Source organism: Thamnophis elegans, chromosome Z (genome assembly GCF_009769535.1).
Source record: "Thamnophis elegans isolate rThaEle1 chromosome Z, rThaEle1.pri, whole genome shotgun sequence".
NCBI classification, from domain to species: Eukaryota; Metazoa; Chordata; class Lepidosauria; order Squamata; family Colubridae; genus Thamnophis; species Thamnophis elegans.
The window spans coordinates 8,245,161-8,272,977 of NC_045558.1; the positions used below are offsets into that span (position 1 = coordinate 8,245,161).

Here is a 27,817-nt window from a genome sequence, read left to right on the forward strand (position 1 = left end):
TTATTCACTGGGAATTTAGTGATCTGGGACCCCAAGAGTGGAGGATATTAGTGTATTGCAACTATTTAGCTCATGGAAAGCTAGCAGGCCAGGATCCATCAATTCCATAGCATGCTAATTTTCAGAAAGAGTGGAAATATTTTACATAGAAAATTTCAGGAAGTATTTTTCTGGATATGAAGCTTGGTAAACTTGAATGTGTTACACTGTAGAACAAATCAATTACTTCCAGTTATCCTTTTTGTTCCTCTGATATTTTTTTTAAGTAACAGAAGCTCTTTAGAAATTCAAGAATATACTTATATTGCTGTTTTACATTTCTGGAGTTTAATTATAAAGCATATATGCAAATGCAACGTAGTCCTAGCAACCTTTTCTATCTTAAATAAAGTGTTGAGTTTTAAATAATCAAACCAGACTCCTGAATATGTCAAAATGAGATGGATTAAAGGTTTCTTAAATTCTATGGGCACAAGAAATGTATAATCCTTTTCCTTTCTTCCTTCATGTCTGAAATGCCAGTTTACACAACCTCTTTTTAATTCTCCATTTGTTTTCTTAAAAAACCAAAATAATAAATCATGGAATCTCTTCCTAAAATCCTATATAGGAAGTCCCCGGTTTTCAACCATTCTTTCAGTGACTGTTCAAAGTTACAACAGCCCAAAAGTGCTTATGACTAGTTCTAACGTTTATGACTGTTGTAGCATCCCCATGGTCACATGATCGAAATTCGGATGCTTGGGGACTGGCATGCATTTATGACAGTTGCAGCATGCCAGGGTCATGTGATCACCATCTGTTACCTCCCCAGCTGGCTTCCAACAAGCCATGTCAATGGTGGTGGTGGTGGGGGAGACGACACACCAGATTCACTTGACAACTTCAGTGATTACTACCAATCCCCCTTTTTTTGTGATGGTTGATCAAATGCCCAATCCTGCTGCCAAATCATTAAAATTGGTTTACAACTCTTTCTGTGGCCATGAAAACCCCATTACAGTCTATACACGTTTCCTTTAGCATATTATTTGCATCTCTAACCCAAACACTATACATTAAAATTGAGGCTCTGGATGTGATGCAGAGTCACTGAAACAGATGTAAACCTTTGCTTTCCCCTAAAAAAAGTGGTCTTCCCTTCTCATTTTGCAGCTTAAAAAGCAATTCATGAGGGAAACTCTGGGGTAAAGATGGAACAATAAAAAGAAAACAACAAAATATACCTTTGTGTGGGCATACACTTGCCTCGAAAAAAGCTAAAGCAGGGTCTCATACCTGATCCTACAATTCTGATAGAAAACAGAAAACAGAATAGAAATCTCGGGAAAATCTTTATTTCAAAACACTTTACTCAAAATCACAAAATATCACTCTCAGAGCATCAACTATCTGCCAAATCAACAACCTGCATAAGGGTGGGGTGGATAAAAGCAGTGTTAAAATAGGATGCATCCGAATTGGCCAATCTAGAGATGAGGTCGCTGTGATGGTAGTAAGAATGCTTAATCTGAAGAATCAAGAAAGATTTAAATTCAGGACAGTAATACTATTAATATATTATAATAATGTATTACTACAAACAAAAAGCAATCAGTTTTCTTTTTTAAAAAAATAATAGCTGGCCATAATAAAAAAAATGAACTGGCCTACTAGAGCAGTAAAGATACTCAAATGACTGGATTCACACACAGAGATATTATATGGTTCGTTTGGTTTTACTTTAGTAAGTTGCCTGACCCAGCCATTGTAAATCCAGTCACTGATGTTTTTGTAATTACATCACAGTTTAACAAACCATGGCAGTATGTGTGAGCTCAATGCGAGATATTATTGTGAGACGTTTAAACAGAGTGTGTGTGTTCTATGCTGTATACCCAGGATTTTAAATTAGAAATGTGGATTTAGTCAAATTCCCATTAAGAAAGCAGCTGAATGGGGAACTGGGGCTGGGGTAAGGGAGGAGGAAGGAAGAAAATAATAGATATTATTCTAAAAACATCAAATTAATATCAGTGATATAATCTTAACAGGAAATAATAAAAAACCTCTAAAGCAAATATATTAAAAAAGCATTGAATAGATAGCAATGAAAAAAATCTTGCTTATATTCCCAGTAGTTTTTTTCTAGTGTTTCATGAAAGAATCCCATACATTTGAATATTTGATGGCGAACTTAGAAAAGCACCCCTATCAACCTCTAGCACAGAGAATGTTTCAATTTCATATGGCAAATTTTATATTTTTATCATAGGAGAAGAACCAAAAAGAATGGTTATGAAAGCTTTTTTAACTGCTACATCTCTGAAAATACAACACCAAACTTTTTAAGTTCAACCAACTTTTCTTTCTCTAACTTCTGCTGTGGTTTGTTCAGCTAATTCTTCTTTCTTCTTGTTATAAACCTTTAAGAGATACTCATCCGGTTCAATTCCTTTTTCACGTAATTCAGACATGATTTTCCCTAGCCTTTCTGGTGTCCTTGCATTCTGTAGTTTCCGAGTTGTGATATACAAAGTAAATTCTTCCAGGGTCATTAGCTTACAAGTATCAACCTCACAGATATTTCTAACATCTTCAGATTTATTCACTTCTGGGAAGAAAACAAGGCCGGACATTTTCTCCAGATCTTCAATGCCAACTTGGAATTCCTGGAGCTGATGGTCAAATCCAATAGGACGATTTGGTACCACAAAGGCTCCAAGTAGCAAAGGATCTTGAAGCATTTCACTTCGCCTGGCGAGAATGACTTTGTAGAGATGAGAAGGCACAGCCACCTCGTCTTTCCCAATTACCTATCAGTAGAAGGGAGAGATTACCGTATATCATTCAAATCCATTTATCTGTGCAGATTCTTAATCATCCAGGCAATGGACATCCCAAAGTTGCTTTTCCAAAAGACAAACTGGAGTTATTTGTTCTTTTTCCTTTGAAAATATTTTACTTCTCACTTAAGAAACTTCTTTGGTTCTAACTTCCTGGTGGAGAATGGAAGGATTTATATTCTTTGTAGTTATCTGGTCATTAGCACTTTCTCTGAGAGTCGTTAAGGGAACTTGAAAATTTACCTGTATCCTCAGGATCACCTGAGTCGGAGTGCAAATGTGTGTTGTTCTTTCTTGGGACTGCTGAAAGGATTGCGTTGTAAACAGGAGACAGGCGGCTTTTGGACTTTGCTGCCTTCAAAAAAAATGCCCCTTGTCTTGCAAATTCAGCAGTCCATCTGCATCCCCACCATCAATTAGAATTGAAGAAGCTTCTTGGATGAGAAGTGAAACATTTTTCAAAGACAAAAATCAAGGAAGTCCAGTTGCCTTTTGGAAAAAAACATCTTGAGGATTCAAATTCATCTTAAATTAGGGGACAATCCAGATCTCATTTGGATGAACATGGAACTGCCAACCCAACAATAAGAAGAGTTATTGAATAACCACAAGCCAATGGTTGACAATGTTTCTACCCATTTTTTAAAAAGCAGTTAAAAGGGAAAGCAATTAAATATCCCCTTAGCTTGATATATTGCAAAAAGATTGAAAAATAGTTGTTAAGTCCTGGAAAGGTAGAGGTAGTCCTCAACTTATGACTACAACTGATGCTAATTGAGTCATGGCCTATTTTACAACCTTCACTGCCATTGCTGTTAAGCAAATAACTGCAGTTTAATTTAATTAATTCATTAATGAGAGCAAATTTCGTTATGATAGGAGGCTAGAAATCAGGAAATTGTGAGTTCTAATCCTGCCTTAGCCATGAAATCTGTCTGGATGAATTTGGACCAGTCACTTTCTCTCAGCCCAATCCACTGTTGGGGGAGAGGAGGGAATGGGAGGACTAAAAAGCATTAACGACGATCACGTCCTTGAGTTACTTATACAGTAATAAAAGTGGGATTAAAAACAGCTAATAAATAAACAAATAAACATCCCTACATGCAGTGGCACGTGGTGGCTCAGTGGCTAAGATGCTGAGCTTGTCAATCAGAAAGGTTGGCAGTTAGGCGGTTCGAATCCCTAACACCACATAACAGAGGGAGTTCCCGTTACTTGTCCCAGCTTCTGCCAACCTAGCAGTTCAAAAGCATGTTAAAATTCAAGTAGAAAAATAGGGACCATTTTGGTGAGAAGATAACAGTGTTCCATGGACTTTTGGTGTTGAGTCATGCCGGCCACATGACCATGGAGACATCTTCGGACGGCGCTGGCTCTTCGGCTTTGAAACGGAGATGAGCACCGCCCCCTAGAGACAGGAACGACTAGTACATATGTGCCATTGGAACCTTTACCTTTTTACATCCCTACACATTAACACATATGTAACAAATATAGGCAAATATATGTAACAGATAGTTGCCCCAAATATGTTATCAAAAGCCACACAAAAGGGAGAGACAGAACATTCAGTATGTTTGACAATTAATTCAAACTTCATTAAATAATATCAAGTTTTAAAAGGGTGGTTCCACATTGCTGGGACTCTAAATCACAAGAACAAAGCAACATACTAGTGCATACTGGCAGATATGTGGAAAATTCTTAAATTCTTTTAACTTTTTTCCTTTGAGAGTGTACTGGAGAACATTAGTAAAGAAAGCTTGGTGGTCCCACTGAAATGATCAAAGTAACATCTGTATATTTTATCTTTTTAAAGGCTAAATCCACTGAGCGCTGTAGATAAGCTTTTCCCGCTTTGTTCTTTATTACAAGAGAGTTTGAAAAAATGAGACATTCAGAACATAGATCTGAAGTGAAAAGTAGATAGTTTCTGCATATTCAAAGCTTCAGCATCCCTGGGGAGGCTAGGAAGAGTATGTTAAAGAGAGCAGGCCCATTGGCAAACTGTGTGAGACTTAACAATCCACAATCCCCTAAAACAAAGGTTGGTGAACTATGGCCCTTTTATGACTTGTGGACTTCAATTCCCAGAATTCTGAGCCAGTTATGGTGGCTCAGGAATTCTGGGAGTTGAAGTTCACAAGTCTTACCAAAGGATCATAGTTGACCACCTCTGCCTTAGAACATCTGGACTGAAGGAATGGTGCCTATGGAATCATTGCTTTTCAATTCTGAGCTCTAATATTCCTTTGTGATTTAGAATGGGTGGTAGAAGCATCTTGCCTAGAAGTAGAATCTAACAATTAACCTCCTGACAAACATAGCAACTAAAATCTTATTTTCACCATACGAACTGCATCTAACAGACCTTTTATGATTATAGGGCGTTCTTCAGAGAAGTAATGCGCATTGTTCCACATGATTGCTCAGCTCAAAGAAACCGGGGGAAAATCAGCATGTTAATTAGCTACGTCTGTATAGATTTAAAAGGATTAGCCTCATCCTGAAATATACCATGAGGAAATCCTGAAGCTTGGTATGTGTGATGCTTTAGCGCCACCCAGTGGATATTTTAGCCAACTTTCATAACTGTAGCATTCTAACTCCTTTATTTAAGGCCAATAGTTCTCTTTAGGACACAGCTGTACCCTTCTAAGGAGAGACCAGAAAATATAATAAGCTAAAGCCAACACAGTCCTAGGTTGCATTAACAAAGAGGTAAAATCAAGATAGGATCAAGATTGGATAGCCATTTGTCTGAAACGATATAAGGTTTCCTGGCTAGGCAGGGGGTTAGAGTAGAAGACCTCCAAGATATTTTCCAATTCTGCTATTGTATTTAAGATCATGTGAAGTGCTAATACCGCTTTATAATGCCTTCGTAAGGCCACACTTGGAATATTGCATCCAGTTCTGGTCACAATTTTTTTAAAAAATGTTAAGACTCTAGAAAGAGTGCAGAGAAGAGTAAGAGTGATGATTAGGTAACTGGAGCCTAAAATATATGAAGAATGGTTGCAGGAACTGGGTATGTCTAGTTCGATGAAAAGGACTAGGGGTGACACGATAGCAGTGTCCCAATATCTTAGATAGTGCTCCAATATCTCAGGGGTTGCCACAAAGAAGAGGGGGTCAACCTCTTCTCCAAAGCACCTGAAGGCAGAACAAGAAGCAATGGGTGGAAACTAATCAAGGAGAGAAGCAACCTAGAACTACGGAGACATTTCCTGACAATGAGACCAATTAATCAGTGGAATGAGCTGCATCCAGAAGTTCTGGGTGCTCCATCACTGGAGGTTTGTAAAAAATTGGACAGCCATTTGTCTGAAATGGTATACGGTCTCCTGCTTGAACAGGGGTTGGATTAGAAGATCTCCAAAATCCCTTCCAACTCTGTTATTCTGTTTTTCTTTGATTTGTGAACATAAAGTGTCACACATAAGAAATTATAAAAGAATCTTTATTTATGGCAGCAGCAGTGAAACATATTAGCTATAGAACCTTCATTTCCTTCCCAGCTTAATAACGATTTGCTATGGTTAAAAGCCAGTACACATTAAACAAAATATAGAATTTTAGAGTGCAATTGCTTGACATCTTATGCTTCAGTACACTTATATATTCATGTTTCTCTTCTGAATGTCATTCCTGTAGTCAAGGCTCAATCTCCCTATTTAACTGAAATTAATATGTATCACCCTAGATTTATATTGTATGGGTGTGTTATTATTTTGGAATTCTAACTCATCTGAACCGACGATGCTTGTGCTCACTTCCCCCATATTTGGCATATCTAAACTTCACATTTGAACCTTATTCAAAAAAATTTTTTACTGTTACTGTTGCCTATTGGGAGATACAAGTCTGTTTTTATTCCTATCTTCTAAACAGAAATAACCAGGAATATTAGGTTATAATAAGCCCCCACAGGGCTCGCACCAGAATTATAAAATGAGTAATAACAGAAGAAAGGATATTGGTTGGGGGCAGATAAGGGGAGGGAAATGGAGTTTAGGGCTGAGATATGTAGAAAAACCTGCAGTGAAACAATCACATTCTCTCTTTAATATCACCTGGTGTGGCTCAGCTCCCATTGATATTTCGTCTTTTGTGTATGATGTGTTAAAAGGAAGGCTGCGTGAACTGTTCTGTTTAACCAGAAGACAGTGATGCCTTTAATGTCCCCTTAGAAAGTAAAACTGTATGAATCCAGCCGTCTCTGCCTGAGAAAATGCCACAATATGGAAGCCTTAGGAAACAGTCCAGGGCTGAAACTGGAAGGCAAGGAGGACATGCAGGTAGTCCTCAACTTATGGCCACGATTGAGCCCAAAATCTATGTTGCTAAGGGAGATGGTTGTTAAATGTGTTTGGCCCCATTTTATCATCTTTCTTGCTACGATTATTATTAAGTGAATCACTGTAGTTGTTAAGTGAATTGGCTTCCCCATTGACTGCCCTTGTCAGAAGGTCACAAAAGGGGAACACATGATCTGTGTCACTGCAACCATCATAACTATGAGTCAGTTGCCAAGCAGCTGAATTTTGATCACACGATCATGGGGATGCTGTAGATGTGAGAATCGGCCATAAGTCACTTTTTTTCAGTGCTGTTGTAACTCTAAATGCTACCTACACTCTCTGCAGTAGATCTCTCCTTAATGAACGAAAGAAATGGATGTAAGTCGAAGACTATCTGTGTGGTTGAGCTAGGCAGGTGTGCATCAGGAAAACTAATCATGGGCCACTAAGTCACATCCAGAGTTCTTGCAATGAAAAGTATTTTCTGCAGCTGAAAAGACTAAAACTCTGCCCCTGGGCAGCAAGTCTGGGTGATTTCCAAAGGAAAGTGGACAGCTCCACGAAGCTATAAACAGCTATTGATGGCTACTCAGTGACCTAGAATGCTGGACTAAACAGGAATTATTCAACATAAGCAATGTAGGAATATATGGTCTCACAATTAGTACGGATCACAGAGATTCTGAAAACACAAAGTATACAACTCACACAACTATTGTACACAGGTAGCTCTCAACTTACGATTACAATTGAGCCCCAAATTTATGTTGTTAAGTGAGAAATTTGTTAAGTGAGTTTTGCCCCATTTAATGACTTTTCTTGCCACAAGTGAATTGCTGCAGTTCTTAAGGTGGTGAGTTGTTATTAACTGATTCTGGCTTCCCCAATGACTTTGCTTGTCAGAAGGTCGCAAAAGGAGATCACGTGACCCTGGGACACTGCAACCGTCATAAATATAAGTCAGTTGTCTGAATGTGTCATGTAACCATGGAGATGCTGACACAGTTATGAGTCTCAAAAGTGGACATAAGTCACTTTTTTCAGTGCCATTTGAACAGTCATTAAATAAACTGTTCTGTCAAAAATTACCAGTTATAAGGTAGTTCTTGACTTAAAACCACAAGTGGGATCAGAATTTCCATTGCTGAGCAAGGTGGTAGTGAAATGATTTGTGCATGACTTTACAACCTTTTTTGGGCATAGTTGTTAAGTAAAATAACTGCAGTTGTTAAATGAATCATGCGGTCATTATGTGAATCAGGCTTCTCCCATTGACTCTGCTTATTGGAAGCTAGCTGGGAGGGTTCAAAATGACCTTGGGATGCTGCAACCATCATATATACGTGCCAGCTGCCAAGTATCCAAATTTTGATCATGTGACTCTGGGTATACTACAATGGTCATTAGTGCAAGGACAGTTGTAACTCACTTAAATTGAGGCAAGAAAAACCAATGTATAAGTACAGACTAGTGACACAGTTTAAGGCCAGTAATTGTGAGAAGGATCTTGGCATCGTCATGGACAATCACTTAAATATAAGCCCTCAGTGTGCTGCAGTAGCCAAAAGAGCCAATGAAATACTAGGCTGCATTAATAGAGGGGCAGAAACATGTTCTAGTATCACTTTACAAAGCCTTAGTAAGGCTTGGAATACTTGCATCCAGTTGTGTTCGCCACAATATAAAGAAGATGCGGAGACTCTAGAAAGAGTGCAGAGAAGAGCAACAAAGAGGATTAGGGGATTGGAGGTTACAACATATGAAAAACAGTTGCAGGAAGTGGGTATGTCTAGTTTAATAGAAAGAAGGACTAGGGGAGACATGACAACACTCTTCCAATATCTCAGGGGCTGCCCCAAAAGAGAGGGAGTAAAGCTATTCTCCAAGGCACCTGAGGGTAGAACAAGAAGCAATGGATGGAAACTAATCGAGGAGAGAAGCAACTTAGAACTGAGGAGAAATTTCCTGACAGTTAGAACAATTAACCAGTGGAAAAACTTGCCTCCAGAAGTTGTGAATGCCCCAACACTGGAAGTCTTTAAGATGTTGGATAACCATTTGTCTGAAGTTATGTAGGGTCTCCTGCCTAAGCAGGGGGTTGGATTGGAAGACCTCCAAGATCCCTTCCAACTCTGCTATTGTATTGTATTGTATAGTCCCATGATGGCTCACAGGGCTCTCTCTCTGTGGGCATGCATTCCAGTTCAGCCGCGCACACGCCTCCTGCCAGTCAGCTTTTTGGGTCTGTCATGCATGCGCAGGGGTAGGGCGCACATGCGGAGGTCACACGTGCATGGCACATGTGGGGGGGGGGTGTCACATGCGCATGCGTGGAGAGGGTGTTGCATGCACATTGCATTATGGGCATGCGCACATGCTTTCAGCACAAAGTGCTGAAAAGATTAGCCATCACTGGTCTACTCTAATGAAAAGAAAGACTAGGGGAGACACAATACAATACAATAACAGAGTTGGAAGGGACCTTGGAGGTCTTCTAGTCCAACCTCCTGCCTAGGCAGGAAACCCTATACCATTTCAGATAAATGGCTATCCAACATCTTCTTAAAGACTTCCAGTCTTGGGGCATTCACAACTTTGGAGGCAAGCTGTTCCACTGATTAATTGTTCTAACTGTCAGGAAATTTCTCCTCAGTTCTAAGTTGCTTCTCTCCTTCATTAGTTTCCACCCATTGCTTCTTGTTCTACCCTCAGGTGCCTTGGAAAATAGTTTGACTCCCTCTTCTTTGTGGCAACCCCTGAGATATTGGAATTGGAAAGTTTATTTATAGGCCGCCCTTTTCCCTGGGGGGACTCAGGGCGGCTTACAATTCATGGGGAAGGGAATACAAACAATGACACAAGAACAATACATAATTAAAATAGAGCACAACATTCATCATTCGGGTGGGGACGGATTACAATCTTAACCCCAGGCCTGACGGGATAGCCAGATTTTAAGGGCTGTGCGGAAGGTCTGGAGGGTGGTGAGGGTACGGATCTCCACGGGGAGATCGTTCCAAAGGGTCGGAGCTACCACCGAGAAGGCTCTCCTCCGTGTAGTTGCCAGTCGACACTGACTGGCAGATGGAACACTGATATCATGTCTCCCTAGTCTTTCTTTTCATTAAACTAGACATACCCAGTTCCGGCAACCGTTCTTCATATGTTTTAGTCTCCAGTCCCCTAATCATCAGTTATAATGGATGGTGTTAGAGATGGAAGGACAATTATTGACAGAGGAGGAGGGATAAGACACCACCTACTCCCAATTTACAATTCAGTCCTTTTGGCTGTTCAAAGAAGATTCTACACCTCTGATTCAGATTACCTTGAGGTCACAGATAAAACCTCAAGTAACCACAACGGCTCTCTTGTATGCATTTGATTGCATACAAAACACAAGCTTTGCATTCCACGCACCACCACCATCCTGTGAGAACTATCATCCCCACCCCACCACAACAAACATATCTCAACTGTCAATAACTGTCCTTCCATCTCCAACATCGTCCATTATCACTGATGAAGCTTTCAGGATAGGAAGTGAAACGTCTTCTTCCTCAAAAAAATCAGTCCAGTTACCTTTTCAAAAATTAAAAAAAAAAACCACTTTTGATATAACTGTGACCTGGATGGCTGAGGATATTCATAGACATAGGTGTAATTAAAAATGTAAACTTCACATACCACACAATGTGAAGAAATTCTACAGCTCTGTGAGAGCTTCTTCAATTCTATGATTCTAATCAGTACTGTACTTTGGGATAAGCTGTTAATATATTCCAAATGGAATCAGAAAAAAAAAGTTACTCGATTTCAAGCCTGCCCCATTTATTGCAATGGAATTTATATGTCCCAGTTTTCTTTGTACCATCATTACAATTTAGCTTATGGTTATGACAAATGAAATAATCTCCGGTAGATTAATCATCACCCTTTCAATATCTCTCTTCCTCTCCCTCTCTCATTTAACAATTAATGCAAATTTCTTATATAATAACAAACCTTTGCTTTTTCTAAAATGTTAAGGCAATTTTAAGATATAATAAGCAAAACATTTTTTATTGTAAGGAAGGGCATTTTAAAAAATGTTTTACATCTCGTTTTATTTTAGAACAATGCTGCAAAAGCAAAGGGTTCTGACTGAGCTGCAAGCTATGAGATTTAGTTTCACCACCTCTCCCATAATTCTAGATAGGCATCTCATTTCTAAACTAAATTATAATGGGATGAAAGAAATAAAAAGAAACTGACAGTCCCACACACTGTGTAGCCCTTGTCCTCTAATGAATGTCTGCCTTAGGCCGAAAATACGCTATTAAAAACTTTGAATGAAGCGGGCCTGAAAATAAATTCTCTTTTGACCATTACTGAAATTTTTCTTCTTTATTTGAAAATAAAAATAGGATTTGTATGAGTGATCAGATATTGGTAGTCCTCGACTTACAACCATTTGTTAGTGACCGTTCGCAGTTACAACGGCACTGAAGAAGTGAGGTTCATTTTTCACACTTATGACCACTGCAACATCTCCATGGTCAAGGGGTCAAAATCCAGACACTTGGGAGAGGAGGATATACCGCCGCGACAATACGATACGGACGTGCGGTCTCGATGCTCCGAGACCGCAGCCGATACTTTTGCCGCTGGGTGGTCCAATCGGATAATAGAGAATAATACTTATTTGTTTAGCATTTTAAAACTGTGTTACTGGCATGTCTGAAAGTATTTGATCAATAAGAAAAATCCTGAAACAAGTTATATTATTATTGTTGTTGTTGTTGTACTGTAGAAATACAAAGATAGGTAGGAGGAGGTTAATGGAACAACAGTGGCATTTTTTCTAATGTAGAAAATATTATGCACATTTTTAAAAAACCCTTTAATTTATTATAAAAGCATAAGATTTGTTTTTGAAACAGAAGGACAGCCAAATGGAAATCTGTTTTCACCTTGTCCCCAAGGATAGCAACCTGAAATGTGACAGTAGCTCTTTCAGCATTTCAGAATCCCTGTGTACAATGTCATGGAACTCTTTTTCTATAAAGGGGAACATTTGGTAGCTCAGGATTGAAATGAGGGGTCCTTGGTGCCCTATGGGCTTCCTGGTTTTCTTTCACTACCCAGAGTAGTAGAGTGTTAGAATTTTGAGTACCTATTTTGCTGCCATCTGGCGGCTGTTTGCAATTTGCAGGCCAACTAACGCAGCCTTAATTAAATAAGAAATATCCTAGTAAGGGCCAACAAAACAACCAAGCTCAGGGAGCACCAAGGACCCCTCAACACTTTTCCTGTTGCACCAAAGAATGTACTGAAGAAATTAATGGTGGTCGACACCTGAAAACAGAGGCTGCTTGTTGTATTGCAAGGAGGAAATGAGAGTGTGAAAAATGAATGCATCATGATCTTACAGGTTCACTTTTCTCTATGCAATGCGACCAGAGTTAACAAAATTAGTGGTAATCCCTGGGCTTTTGTCACCCTGCCTTGTGTCCTGGGGATGGCAATTTGCTTAAGACCTTCTGCAGGTCAATAGACATAAAATTCCATCAAGACCTGACAGAGCTCTGTAATTCTCTCTGTATGAAAGGCAATGTCAACAAAATTCAAAGAGAATTCACAAATATCCTCTTTGTAACCCAGTGATCCTTTCCTTTCCAAAACTTGCTTCTTGGTGTGAAGATCAAGAATAAACAAACAAACTCTACTTTATTCTTAAACAGTGTTACTCAACTAGAACAGAGGCCTCACTAAATCATGATACCGGTTAGCCCTAGACTTACAACACATTAGAAGTTATAACGGCACGGGGGTGGGGGGGTGGGATCAAATTATGGCCGTAAACTTATAACCACTGCAACATCCCCATGGTCATGTGATCAAAATCCAGGTGCTCAGCAACTGGGATGTATTTATGGTGGCTGCACTGTCTTTCTCCCGGGATCCTGTGATCCCCACTGGTGATTCTTCCCAGGTGGTGTCTGACAAGCAAAGTCAATGGGAGAAGCCATTATATTGCTTTATGACAATACAAATCACTTAACAATGGCAGAGATTCGCTTAAATGTGGCAAAAAAAAAGGTTGTAAAATAGGGCGCGACTCATTTCGCAACCGTCTTGCTTAGCGACTGAAATGGGCAATTGTAGTCATAAGTTGAGGACAACCTATAATGTCTGTAAAGGTGATAAATCAAGCTAGGGAGAGTTAAAAGTAAGATATGATGGCTATATCAATATTGCCTTACTTACAAATGAACTACTGTAATCAATTTTAAAGGCTGCTAATGCTAGAGGCCATTAAACTATTTAGTTATAACATAATAATACTACCAATTAATTATATATGGTACAGACATTTATTGATTTTAATTCCAGCCAAAGGCAATAGATTCTACTGTCAAACTGAACTACAAATATTTCTGATGTATCTTGTTTGAAATTAATTTAGCCACAAATTTAAAACCAGAAGTAAGGAAAGATATTGATTAATTCCAGACATCCTAGTTGCAATGGTCTTCTGATACAATTTGGAATCACAATGTCCTTATTTTACACTATCTTTAAGGCTTCTTTTAACTCCAAAGTACTACTGTACTTCATCTGAATTGATACTTGAATGACACTTACCATGAAATATTTTTTCAGATAATGTTATTCCAAGTGATCTCACCTTACAGCCTGGCACCCTTGACTATCTTAAAAGGGTCCTTTCAAGAAATTAATAACAGAGCTGCGTAAAATTCTCTCAATCACTTGTTTCCTTTGTGTTCAGCTAGAATAAGTTAAGGTTAGGATGGTTTGTTGATTTTGTTTGGTAGGAGCCTATTCTCTACCTAAAAATCCACTACTACAGCTTTTTTACAGTGTTTTGAGTCAATATTAAGTAAAATATTCTTCTTTTAATGTGTTTTGGGTCAACAGAAAGTGAAATCTTGATTCCTAGAGGCTTTGAACCCCGTTTCACACATTGTCAGAAATTACGAAAACATGGAAAACATGAAAAACTACTTAAAACACAGTTCTTCAGAAAAGGGTAATAAATATTTTTCACAGCCCCCCATAAAACAGCAACAAATTCTTCATTATTAAAAGATCATCATTCTTAAAAAAAATTATGAGAAAACATTAGCATATGTTTAGAAGGCATTAACTCTTATATTCTGCATTATTGACTTTCTGTGTCCTTTTTCAGACTTCTGTTTCAAAATACTGGTGTAACTCTTTGAAAAGAGGTGCATGATTCTACTTTTTGCCCTAAACTATAGAAGCAGCCCATTTGCAAATATCCATTTGCTTTCTGGTATCATGTGAAAAGAAATTATAACTGTAAAGTTCATTTTTTCAGTACAATTATATATTTTGATTGCCAGTCAATTATAAAGTTTTCTTTTAGCTTCACTGTTTCGTTTGTCAGATTTATAACCCAAATCGTAATTTGGGAATCGTAAGGCAGGAATGCAAAACTGTGTATGTAGCATTCCCTTCTTCAATTTCTCCACTAAGAACTGAGAAACCATTTGGCCCCAAATCCTTCAGCCACCTTTCATGGCCAAGGATGGATTTGAAACTGGATCTTTTTCATAGTGACCCATCATCTTAATTCATATATTGCTGGTGAATGTCTGTGGAGAGTCTCAGTCATAGTATAGTCTTTATTCTCATTGTACAAAATAAATACAATGAAATTGGTCATCCAGGTCTTGTCTCAAAGATACTTTTTTTCTTCAAAAGGGAACTGGACTGTTGTTTATTTTTTCCTATGAGGAAGAAGAAAACATTTTGCTTCTCATCCAAGGAGCTTCTTCAGTTCTAATAGTGGGGGGATGGAAGTTTTCTTTTCCCACCATGAGAACCAATGAAGCTTCTTGGATGAGAAGGGAAATGTTTTTCTTCTTCCTCCTCAAGGAAAAAACAGTCCAGTTGCCTTTTGAAGGGAAAAAAAACCGCTTTGAGATTGCAGCTGAATCTATCATTGACATTATCCTGACTGACTGAAAAATTCATTGTTTTTGACAAAGCAGCTGAAGAAAGGCTTCAAATATTCAGAGGGTACTGCCAGGAGGACAAGAGAAGGGCAGAGCCAAACTGATTATGCATTTTGCAGCCAACGAAACTCTAAGGAATTGTAATTTCTGCATTTATTAAATGAAAGAGATGTGCTCCTAAGAGCTCTCCTGCTGTATATAAATAATGAGCCATTCAGCAAATTATAAGTGTATCTCTGTAACAGGCCAATCAGTTCATGGGAACATGTCCAATTCTGAAGCATTTCCAATTCATTTGATCACAATATCATCTGGCCACCTATCATAGAAACATTGAATGCCAGAGTTGGGATCACCCACTCCAATTCCCTGCAGAAATTCTACAGAAAATCAGGGATGGAGAGGAAGTGTGGGAAGTGGCTGATTAAGTGTGAGTTTGTGAATGTGTATAGGAGAGGGAGGGAGAGAGAGATTCTTCCATGACACTTAAGGCTATATGGCTTACAGTCTAACATGATATCATTTACTTAAATAGAACTGCATTTAATACACTAAATATATCTTTTTTTATCCCTTAATCCGTTTTGAGATTTTTCGACAATTTGTCACAATTCAATAAAACACATGAAAATCCCTTAAACAAGATGATTTCATTGAAGTGTAAAATAAATATGAAGAAAAGCTCAAATCATAGCAAGTGATGCAATGAAGCTCTAAATTATGCATTTAATCTGGGCTTGATCTGAGTGAAGCAGAGGAAGAAAAATTATTGAGAAAAAAAAACCTTATTAAGAAGCAAAAAACTGCCAGAGGACAAAACTCACTATACAGGGGATCTCTGGAGAACAGCATCCCCAAGACTAGAAGCTGTCATTTTTATTTACTCTCTAAAAAAAATGAAACAATACATTTTCCTTGTGGTGACTGAATTTTTCCCATGGGCATTCTTTTACATTTCCACACATATTCTGCAAGTTTATCCTCAAATTCCAAGTGTGGTCATCAGCCTATATTTTCAGCAGACATTTGATTTGGGATATGTCAAATTCAGCTGAAGTGAACATGAGCCAAAAGACAGAAAACTGTTATGGCCGGTGGGCACACTTGGAACTTTGAGAATATTTATGTATTTACTTATATCCTGCTTTTATTATTTTTACAAATAAATCAAGGTGGCAAAGATATCCAATATATGCATATCTTCCTCCCGTTTTCCTCACAACAACCCTGCGAGGTAGGCTTGGATGAGAGAGGGGGAGGGGAGGGGAGGAGAGAGAGAAAATGAGTGGCTCAAAGTCACCCAGATGGTGTCCATGCCTAATGTAGGACTAGAATTCACCATCCCCTGATGATTGACCCAAAGACACATTGCAGCTTTTCATGTTTGAGGTGGGACTCAAACTCACTATCTCCTGTTGATTGGCCCAAAGTCATCCATCCGTCTTTTATGCTTATAGCAGGACTAGAACTCCCAGTTGCCCTGTTTCTGTGCCTTAAACACTAGACCGAACTGGTTCTCATATACTGTATATATTGGACAGAAACTTAGTAATTATCACATATTATCACTTACCTTTTCTTCAGTAATTCAAGCCCCTACACTATTTCTTGCATATATTCCAGGGGTGGGAATTCAGCTGAAAGCGAACCGGTTCTCTCCGATAATCCGTCCGCCTATCCCTGCGCTATACTGATCTATATTTCTTTTGTTTGAAGCCCAGCTGATAGGCGTGGCAGAGCAGATTGCCACGTCTCAACTGTTTTACTCACCGGGCTGCAGTAGAAGGTATGTTTTTGAGCTGTTTTCCTTGTGCATATGCAAAATGTGCACTCAGCAAACTGCTTATTACATCCGTTGAATCCCACCACTGATATATTCTCATATATATATTTCTACACTTATGTGTATGTATATGTGTGTGTGTGCTGTGACTGTATGTATGTATGTATGTATGTATGTATGTATGTATGTATGTATATATGTGTGTTTTTTTTATTTGTGCTGATAAATAAATAAAGGGAGACTAGTATAGATCTATTTCAAGCTATTTAGCTTTCATCAGCTAGCCATACCCTTACTGGGATTTGAATCTGGGCTATATTACATACTAGGCAGACTTCTTAGCCATTAGGCCACAGGCTCTTATCCGTTATCAGCGAAGCCAGGGTGAAAGGTATCTATTAGATTTTTACAACCTCTGGTAAGCCCCAATTATGGGAGGAAGCTAAATGCTTCCATCATCTGTCAATCGTGATGGACTCTTGTGACGAGCCGAAGACAGAGAGTGGAAGTGTGACCTTCCTCCCATATTTGGGCATACCAGGGGTTGTGACTTTAAATATATATATATATATATATATATATATATATGTGTGTGTGTGTGTGTGTGTGTGTGTGTGTGTGTGTGTGTGTGTGTTCGTATATATATATATATATATATATATATATATATATATATATATATATATATATATATATATATATATATTATATATATATAATAGAATATAATCGAATATATATATTCGTAGATTTTCACGTGTAGGTATGCTGGCCTTTGTGTATTCGGGTCTTTTCCCGTGTAAGATTGAGAGTATCTTGGTGACGTTTCGACGAGGTCCCACTCATCATCTTCAGGCTGGTGCCTTCGGCTTTGTGCTTGTGCGAGCAAAGCGTGATCGGAGCTGCCGTCTTTCCATAAATATAAGTGTGGTGTGTGGAATTTTGACTTTGTTGCTTTAAACGGATTGGTTGGCTGTGTTGTCACATCTTGATTGGTTGATGAAATTGATGTTTGGTGAGGGTGGATGGTGATGGTGTCCTGTGTTATTCTGGGTCCTGTGTCCCAGAGGCTTGGCACCTTCAGAATACCCCTAAGTCAATGAGTAGCGCTCTGCCAGGCTGGAGAGGGGAGGTTGCTGTGCGGCTGCTGAGTGTGGTCACCTCATGGCTGCTGTGTTGTGCTGCTGCGACAGCACAACACAACCGTTCACCCCTGAGGCTGTGCCAGGTTCTTTGGGAGCTCGCTTGCAAGAGAGCAGCTACCCGGCAACCCCAAAACAATTAGCCCTCCCCTGATAATAAGGCCTAAGCCATATTTTGGGGGTCGAAAGAAAATAATATCCTGTCTTATTTTCAGGGAAACACGGTAAATACACACACACGCAAACACACACATGTTATAGTTAACAACACAGCAAAGCACTCTTCAACTGTCCAGGCACTTCTATTTCTGCAACACTTTCCTCATGCATGTGAAAACTCAAGACTCCATTCAAGTCCAGACAAAGAAAGTGCAATAAAATGAATAGGCAGCCTTCTCAAAATACATCCTAACCTGATAGATAACCTTCTTCTTCCCATCTTCATCTGTCTGAGGTAACATCAGGGGTCCTGAAACAATCCAGATATCTTCAAATCTTTCAGTCAGCTCCCGGCAATACATTTCCACTCTGTAAATATATCAAACAGACCAGGTAAGCTGATAGGCTGGTTCCTTTAATAAAATATGTCACCTCACTCTCTATAGTAGTGGTGTCCAATCTTGGCAACTTTGATACCTGTGATCTTCTGAAGTCCATGGGTCTCAAAGTTGCCACAAGGTTGGTCACCACTTCTGCATTGCAAAACACCATTATTTGCCTAAGGCTTGAGTTGCACTACTAGGTTTTGCTCTACAGAGCAGACAGTGGGCTTCCAAACATAATAACCCTATTTACTTCTATTTTTCTACTTTATCTTTATTTCAAGGTGAATTGTACATTGTGAGAAGCAAATTTTTGCCATTTTAAACACTTCTACAAGTGCAACTTTAAAACTACAATTTCCCCACCAGGGAAGAGGGAAAAAAAAGTTGGGGTGTGCTTTGCTCTGAAACAAAAACTTCAGATTTCTGCTTGATGAAGCAATTCTGAAGGTTTTTCTTTCCTCAGCATCATAATTTTCCAATGCACAAGTATCTTGGGAGGGGGGAGGGACACAAGGTAATTTATTCAAACTCGTATTCACTGATTTACATTCATTCCTTTCCTTGGGGAAATTATTACTGGTGATATTTTAGTGACATTCAACTCTGCCTCTGAAGAAGTCATCACTTTAGTTGCATTGAAGAGCAGTGGTGGCAGAGTGGTTAGAATGCAATATTGTAGGCTGACTCTACTGACTGCCAGCAGTTTGAATCTCCCCAGGCTCAAGGTTGACTCAGCCTTCCATCCTTCCGAGGTTGGTAAAACAAGGACCCAGATTGTTGGGGGTAATAGGCTGATTCTGTAAACCGCTTATAGAGGGATTGTAAAGCATTGTGAAGCTAAGGGCTAAGTTATATTGCTATTGGATTTGCATGATAGGGAGGAAACAAGGGAGGGAGGGAATTGGACAGTTAAGAAATACAATGAATGAATGAATGAATGAATGAATGAATGAATGAATGAATGAATGAATGAATGAATGAATGAATGAATGAATGAATGGCTTGCACCTTACTGAGGGAATAGAGATAACAGCATCTCTTTACAGGAGGCAAACAGAGGACTGGCCCTTCACGGACTTGCCTGCATCACTGGCTACCAAATTAACAAACAATTTATCAATAAAGGAGAATATTTGTAGGTCAGGGTTGAAATGAGGGGTCCTTGGTGCTCTCTGAGCTTGTTTCCTTGCAGACGTCTTATTTCCCAAACTAGGTAACATTACCAGTGCCAGTGATGGTGATATTACCTAGTTTGGGTAATGAAACATTTGCAAGAAAACAAGCAAAATCAGAGAACACAAAGGACCCCTCAAAAATTATTATCGTGCTGCATGTCCCAAAGATGCTTTCTTTCAACTTTCTTGCTTTTGCTAGAAGACGTTTCGTTTCTCATCCAAGAAGCTTCTTCAGTTCTGGAAGCTTCTTGGAAAAGAAGTGAAACATCTTCTAGCAAAACTAGAAAGTCCAGTTGTATTTTGAAAGAAAACACCTTTGACAACTGTCACCTGGACGGTTGAGAATCCACAAAGACATTTATCATACTGTTTCCCTTGCTTGAAACAAACTAATTCTATTTCTTGGCAGCGTAGATCTAGCACAGATGGTCCTTGACTTAAAACCATTCATTTAGCGACTGCTGAATGTTGCAACGGCAATGAAAAACCGGTCCTCATAATTGTTACCTCATCCCCATGGTCAGGGATTAAAACCTAGACCTAGCCAGAATTTACACCAGTGCAGCATTTCTGGGTCAATCTTGAGAAGGTTGCCCTTTTTAACCTTCTGTTGTGGCCTGCAGTGGAGCTGGCAGCAGATTTGGACAGTGAGGAGGTTGGGGAGGAAGATGGGCCAATCCTGGAGTCTGGGGAAGGCTCTGATGAGGGCTCTGTGTCAGAGGCAGAGAGGGAGCCATGGTCGTCTGACAGTTATCAGCTGCCTTTGGAGTCCGACATCAGTGAGGCAGACGAACAACTGGAGCCTGTTCCCAGTGTGTGCATGCGCAGAGTTGCCAGATGAAGGGAACAGCTAAAGAACAGGGACGTACTTGGGAGTAAGGTGGATGATGAATGGCCCCTCCCAGAGGAAATAAAAGAGGAGCGAAAGGGGAGTGGAGTTTGCAGGGGAAATTAGTTCGCTTCATTGGCTTGTGACTTGCCGAGACTCTTTGCCAAATTTTGCAGGTATTGGCCTGGCAGCTCTCTAAGCCAAATAAGGTCTGTGATGGTAAATCCTCCCTTGAAAAACTTTGCTGGATGTGAATGAGCAGAATTCACAGTCAGTTAATAAAAAGGGATTTTGTCAGGACAAGGAGTTTGCTTCATGCTCTTGGGAATCCTAGGTCAGAACACCTTCCCGGCTAGCTTTCAACAAGCAAAGTCAACAGAAGAAGCCAGATTTGTTTAACGACAAGATTCATTTAACGATCACAGTGATTTGTTTAACTGTGGCAAACTAGTTCATAAAATCAGTTGATATTCACTTAACAACCGTCTTGCTTAGTTACAGAAATTCTGGTTGCAATTGTGGTCGTACGTCAAGGACCATGCTGTCTTTCTCTGAGAACATTTTTTGCTCTTAGATCTTTTCCACCCAACTTGAGGTGTTTCGCTTATTTTGATTATTCTTCCTTCCAATTCTGGTTGAAGTGTGATGATAACATTTAAACAAAACTCATCCTGTTTTTAGTATAGCTGTTATATACACCCACCTATTCCAGAAACCAGCATTATTCTCATAGTTCTGAGGCACAATGTTGGATAGATAAAATGTTTCTGCCATGGCTTCCTATTTAAAAAAAAATAAGAATTAAAATTGAGTTTCTGATGGATGCCTACATTAGTTAAGAACTCAAAATTAAGCATCATATTAACAGAATTAAGTCAGACATCAAAGCAGAGCTTGTGTTTGGTAGAATATGAATAGACTGATCTATAATTCTTATAACAGTCAGCATTACAGAGCAAGGCTGGGTCCTTTGAATTCAATCTGCTTTTTAATTAACTTGCTTCCCTTCCCTAAAAATCTAGGTACAAAATTGCAGAGATTCCATTAAGATTCACATCATTGTTTGGCTGTTCTCTAATGGATTTAGGAATCACAGATTCCAATGTTAAGCATTTTTATTTATTATATCCTGTCTTTATTATTTTTACAAATAACTCAAGGCAGTGAACAATTCCAACACACTTTCCTCCTTCCATTTTTTTTTTACAACCACCACCCTGTGAGGTGAATTGGGATGAGAGAGAGAGAGAGAGAGACTGGCCCAAGGTCACCCAGCTGGTTTTCCTGGCTAAGGCAGGACCAGAATTCACAGTCTCCTGGTGCTTGGCACAAAATCACCCAACTGGCTTTCATGCCTAAGGCGGGACTGAATTTGTTGTCTCCTAGTGCCTGGCCCAAACAGGCTTTCAGAGATAAGGTCGGACTAAAACTCATCATCTCCTAGTAACTGGCTCAAAAAGTCACCCAGGTGGCTTTTAGGGATAAGGCGGGACTAGAACTCATTGTCTCCTGCTTTCTTGCTTGATGCCTTAATTATTAGTCCAAACTGGGTCTCTTTGCATTTCCTTTTTGCAAGAAAAAAAACACATCATTTTTGGATTTTGTATTTTCTCATGCAAAAAAAGACTGCATATTTTTACATGCGACCTTGTTTAATTCAAAATGGCTCAGTGTGAATTGTTTTCAACCTTCCATCCCTTCCCCTTCAAAGAAACAAGGAATCAAACTCAGTCTTACTGGTGAATGCTTGTTGTCCCCTGCTGGTGCCATGTGACCTCGTGACCAGCCGCTGCCGATGTAATCTTCATTCACAGCACTGAACATGGAAGGGATGTTGGGGTCTGCTTTAAATTTACAATGCTTTCTGTCTGCACTGCCTGCGGAACAAAATATCAAACAATTCGATTACATTTCCTTTTCAAAAATCAGTTCTGTGCTGAAAGCAACTTGCACAATTGCATTTTTTTTTAAAAAAAAAAAGATATCTAGAGCAGACTTTAAATAATTGTAACTACGAGCAGAAAATGTGCCTCCAACATTCCCATACAGGTAGTCTTGAGGTAAATTGAATTGAATTTAAGCCTCTTCAAATGCTGAAAAGATTATTCCAAAAGTGTATTCATTAACAATCTAAGCAGATATTCCACGAGACAGATATTTTCTAACGTTGTGACTTCCTTAAATAATACAAGAATTTATAAGATTCCCTTCATGAATTTTTCTTTTTCTTTTAAAGATCCCATAACTCTTGCATGGGAGTAGAGTTAGGGCGACTGAATGGAGCTAAGCTTTTTCTGGCCGGATGCCCTTCCCAACGACTATGCACAGCTCACAATAGATATTTTTCTCTTTGTGCCCAGAGAGAAAAAATATCTGTTGCTACTTAGGATTGAACTCACAGTCTCCTGATTGTGAGGCTAGCGCTCTACCTCTAGGCCACCATACTGCTCAAAAGATTCCCTCCATGAATGTTAGGATAATTCTAATAATAGTAATGACGAGGAGGAGGAAGAGGAGGTGATGAAAGTGGGTAGGTGGCGTAGGATTCCCGGTTTTTTATGGCAATTCAGATAGCTTTCAGTAAGGCTGCAAGAGTTTGGAGGCTTGACCACACAAAGCAGGATAAAGTCAAAAATGCAAGCCAAATCATAAAAGCATAAATATGGAAGCCAAAGTTCACCCTGTTGGCCACTTCACTGTCCTATTACAGCACATTCCTGATCCAACATTTTGGAGCGGCATTGGAAGCCAGTTTCTATCAGCCACAGCTAACAGGATCATACTGAGAACAATGGGAGTTGTAGTCCAACCTAATTAGAAAGCAGGACACAAGGGTCACTCAAGGAGAAACTGACTTCATCAATCTTGGTGTAAAATGATTGGAATATACAATATAGTCCTCGAATTATAAGCCATTTCTTTAGCGACGGATCAAAGTTACAACAGCATTCAAAAAAGTGACTTATGACCAGTCCTCACATTTACAACAGTTGCAATGTCCCCATGTTGAAAATTCGGGTACAGGGCAACCATATTTATGACAAATGCATAAATACATGGGATTTGTGGATCACCATCTGCGATTTTCACGGCTTCTGACAACCAAAATCAATGCCAGACTTGCTTAACAACCATGAGAGTCATTTATTTACCAGGATGATTCACTTAATAACTTTTTAAAAAGTTGCAAAAGTGAGTGCGACTCACTTAACAACCATCTCACCTAGCAAGGATGCTTCATTCCTCTCTGTTTCCAACACACCACTACCACAGTATTGTAGAATGACGCCAGGCCCCTTGATGGGAATCCTGTCCCATCATCCCCAGTGGCCTGGGGATGATGGGACAGGATTCCCTGCACCTGGATGCAAGCTGATTGGCAGGAAAGGAAGAAGCAGCTTGCAGGGCATGGCAATTAGAAGCGAAATTGTGGCGCACCTCTTGCTTGCAAATGTCTCCAAAAAGAAGCAGGAGGGTGAATGAACTTAAAGAGTTCCAAAGCACCTGTAAGTGGAAACTTCGATTCAGAAAGTTAGAAAATAACCCCATGCATACTTCTGTGAAAGTAACCTTCACTATACTTAGCCTTATTTTCAGACGAATTCAGGTAGTCCTCGACTTATATTCATTTTGAAGTTACAATGGCTCTGAAAAAAGTGACTTATGACTGCTTTTAACACTTATGGATGTTGCAGCATCCCCATGGTCACATGATGAAAATTCAGACACTTGGCAACTGACTCCTATTTATGACCTCTGCAGTGTCCTGGGGAAGTCATGTGATCCCCTTTTACGACCTTCTGGAAAGCAAAGTCAATAGGGAAGCTGGTTCACTTAAGAACCAGGCTCCAACTTAACAAATGCAACGATTCACTGGCAAAAAGGTCATAAAATGGGGCAAAACTCACTTAAGTATACATGGAGTTATTTTCTAACATGAATTGAGGTTTACACTTACACATGCTTTGGATAGGTAAATTCTTAAGTCTCTCTTAGCAACAGAAATTTCAGGCTCAGTGGTGGTCATAAGTCAAAGACTACTTGTAAAGATAAGGTTGCAGCCAGGGGAACAACTTTTCTATTGCAATTCTATGATTCATACAAGACTAGTAGTCCCTCTCTTCTTAGAAGGAAATTAATTACCATATTTTTGGAGTACAAGACGCACCGGAGTATAAGATGCAGCAAGGTTTTGAAGAGGCAAATTAAAAAAAAAGGTTTTGCACTCTGCAAACTTCCCAAAAACGGCCTGTTTTTCACGAAAACGGGACCTTTTTTCCCCCTCCAAAAAAAGGGTATGGATAGCCCTTAGGAGGCTTATAGAGTGCTCCTGGGGGCTGAGGAGGGGCAAAATTGAGCAAACAACGGCCCATTTTTTTCTCATTTCTGCCCTCCCCAGCCCCCAGGAGCTCTCTGAAAGCCTCCTAAAGGCTATGCATGGCCATGTTGGTGAAGGGGGCGGGGTTTGGGGAGGCAAAAAATGCTGTACTCAATGTATAAGACGCACACAGATTTTCAGCCTCTTTCTTGAGGGAAAAAAGTGTGTCTTATACTCCGAAAAATACAGTACAATTTCCAGACAGAGGAACTGTTTAAATACCTGAAGTTTTATATTTGGAAATATGTTCAATCACCCATCTGGGTACTCGTTTTGCCTGATCATAAGAGAGAGCATGATTGGTGTAATATCTGATTTGAGTTCCAGCTGCAGGAAATCCATATTTTTCCAATATAGGTGTTGGTCCAGGTTCTAAGAGAGAAAGAAAAACAACTTTTTTTGAAAGAAAGTCATAGAGAAATCACACCATATCTTAAAAATAAGAGCCACCTTTTTACAAATCAGAAAAATAATTATACAGTATCATAATATTTCAAAGATCATATGGCACTGTATAATTGGTTTCAATTTCATATTTTTATAGCAACAGTAATACAAATATGTTTAAGTCACCTCAGTAGTCAAAATAGGCAATTACCAATAATTGTGCCCTACACTGCAGAAACATAAGGCAGAGGAAACTACTTTTCAGTAGCGCTGGGTGATTTTCATTGTATGAAGGGAAAAAAGGAATGTAAGGTGTATTTTTAAAATACATCTGGGTCCTAGGATTTTTTCATTTGCAATTCCTAGGGAGCTTCTGATAAGCAAGGAGACCAGATTCACTCAATGTCCACGTGATTCACTTAACTGTAATGACTCACTTAACAACCATGACAGAAAAAGTCATAACATGGGTCATAATTTATTTAACAACTGCCTTGCTTAGCAATGAAAATTTTGGGCTCAATTGTTGTTGCAAGTTGAGGGCTATTTGTATGACCACTTATTCCACAACTGTTCAAACTTACGATGGCGCTGAAAAACAAGATTTAGGACCGATACTCGATACACCGATACACCCAAAGTTGCAGCATCCCCGTGGTCATATGATCAAAATTCAGAAGCTTGACAACTGACTCATATTTATGACGGTTGCAATATCCTGTGGTCATGTGATCACTTTTTGTGACCTTCTGACAAGCAAAGTCAATGGGGAAACCAGATCTACTTTATAACTGTGTTAGTGCAGTGATTCACTTAAGAACTGGGCCAGAAAGGCTGTAAAATGGGGCAAAACTCCCTTAACAAGTGCCTCACTTAGCAACAGAAACTTAAGGCTCAATTGCGGCCATAAGCCAAGGACTATCTGTACCCCGTGATAAATTGAAGCTGCTATTCCTTCCCATTCGTAGATAGATCTTTGCAAATAATTCTGGGGAACCAAAAATTAAATTCTGACATGATCCTTGGCAGAGTAGGCTAAAAACAAACGCCAGGGAATCATTTGATTAATATGGATTTATATACTTTGCACTAGATTTGGAAACCCACAGATTATGTCAAGAGGCGTGATTGATGGGATGTCACATATTGATGCAAGGACTGTCCTTATACCATCAATTACAGATTACTTCATCTCTTTTCCCCCAGCCCAAATATAACCAGGTCTAACTACCTTCTTTTCTGACTGGGTGTTGCGCCAGGTCTTCAAACTTAGCAACTTTAAGACTGGCTGGAGAATTCTGGGAGTTGAAGTCCACAAGTCTTAAAGTTGCCAAGTTTGGGGACTCCTGCAAACAGACCTTTGTTCCTTCTGCATGGAATAACTGCCGCACCTGCGCACTCGCCCTCTAGCCACTCGCTCAGCCGCGCCCACTCCTCGCGTCATTTCGCCTTCCCCCTGGCGGACCGGTCGCTACGCGCTTGCGCAGTCGCCTCTTTACCTCCCAACGACGGCGGCGGCGGCCACGGTTTTTCCGGCTGGGGCGCGGCGGCGCTCGGTGACCAGTCGGGCTTTCTGAGGAGTTTTTTGGCGAGCAGCCCCGAAACTGTGGCACCCAGGGCCGCTCCGCACACGAAACCGCCCAAGAAGCGGTTTCGAACCAGACGGGCGCCTATTGCCTCTGCCATCGAGTCCGCCCCGTCGGGAGGGCCGCCAAACGGGGAGAGGCTTTCCTCCGCCCCCTGCACAGACTGCGCAGACTCCCCGCTCTGCCGGGGGGGGGAGAGAGAGAAAGAGAAGAAAAAAAGCGCGGGAAAGCTGCTCTTCCCCCAGCCAGGCCTCTTTCTCCCTCGCCCATCATCCCCATGCCCTGTTCGCTTAGTGCCCTTTCAGCGTTACAAGGGCGCTGAGAAAAAATGACTCAAGAACCATTTTTCACACTTAATGACCATTGCGACCTCCCCATGGCTCTCTGGTCAAAATTCAGCTGCTTGCTTAGTGTCACTTAATCTCCTTTTGTGACTTTTTGACCAGCAAACTCAATTGGCCTGGAATGTTGTACCTGACTCAGGGGTTTCTTTCCCAAACCCCCACAAATGTAACCTTAGACTGCCTACTGTGGACCTCACCCCATTCCTAAGAGGTCTGTAAGGGGGCATGCATAAGTGTCCAGCGCGCCTACCATCCCTGTCCTACTGCCCTCATTTGTTCCATTTCATGTAGACATAATCTTGTATATACATGTATCTATTATCCTATACATGATTGACAAAACAAAAGTCAATGGGGAAGCCAGATTCGCTTAACAACCGTTAAACAGTTAACACAGTTAAGTGAATCACTGCAGTGATTCACTTAATTGGTAAGAAAGGTAGTAAAATGGGACAAAATTCCCTTTAAAAAGTCTCGCTTGGCAATAAAAGTTTTAGGTTCAACTGTGGTCATAAACTTGAGGACTACCTC

The 27,817-nt window shown here is 39.9% G+C and overlaps 1 protein-coding gene across 1 annotated transcript; it reads right to left on the reverse strand.

Moving 5' to 3' along the window:
* Nucleotides 1–1,315: 1,315 nt before the first annotated feature.
* EXOG (exo/endonuclease G) lies at nt 1,316–27,061 on the reverse strand. Its single transcript, XM_032238012.1, has 6 exons — nt 26,856–27,061; nt 25,192–25,341; nt 22,329–22,468; nt 21,295–21,371; nt 18,456–18,570; nt 1,316–2,795 (listed from the first exon to the last, which is right to left on the reverse strand). The coding sequence occupies exons 1-6, from the start codon at nt 27,040–27,042 to the stop codon at nt 2,334–2,336; spliced, it is 1,131 nt and encodes a 376-aa protein (XP_032093903.1). The 5' UTR covers nt 27,043–27,061; the 3' UTR covers nt 1,316–2,333.
* Between the last annotated feature and the right edge of the window lie 756 nt (nt 27,062–27,817).

Excerpts from the sequence above, each read along its gene's own strand:
- EXOG (XM_032238012.1), bottom strand. The coding sequence starts at position 27,042 with ATGGCAGAGGCAATAGGCGCCCGTCTGGTTCGAAACCGCTTCTTGGGC. Across the intron at positions 25,342-26,855 it reads GCCGCCGCCGTCGTTGGGAG|AACCTGGACCAACACCTATA; the intron begins GTAAAGAGGCGA and ends TTTCTCTCTTAG. Across the intron at positions 2,796-18,455 it reads AGAAGAAGGTTATCTATCAG|GTAATTGGGAAAGACGAGGT; the intron begins GTTAGGATGTAT and ends TTCTACTGATAG.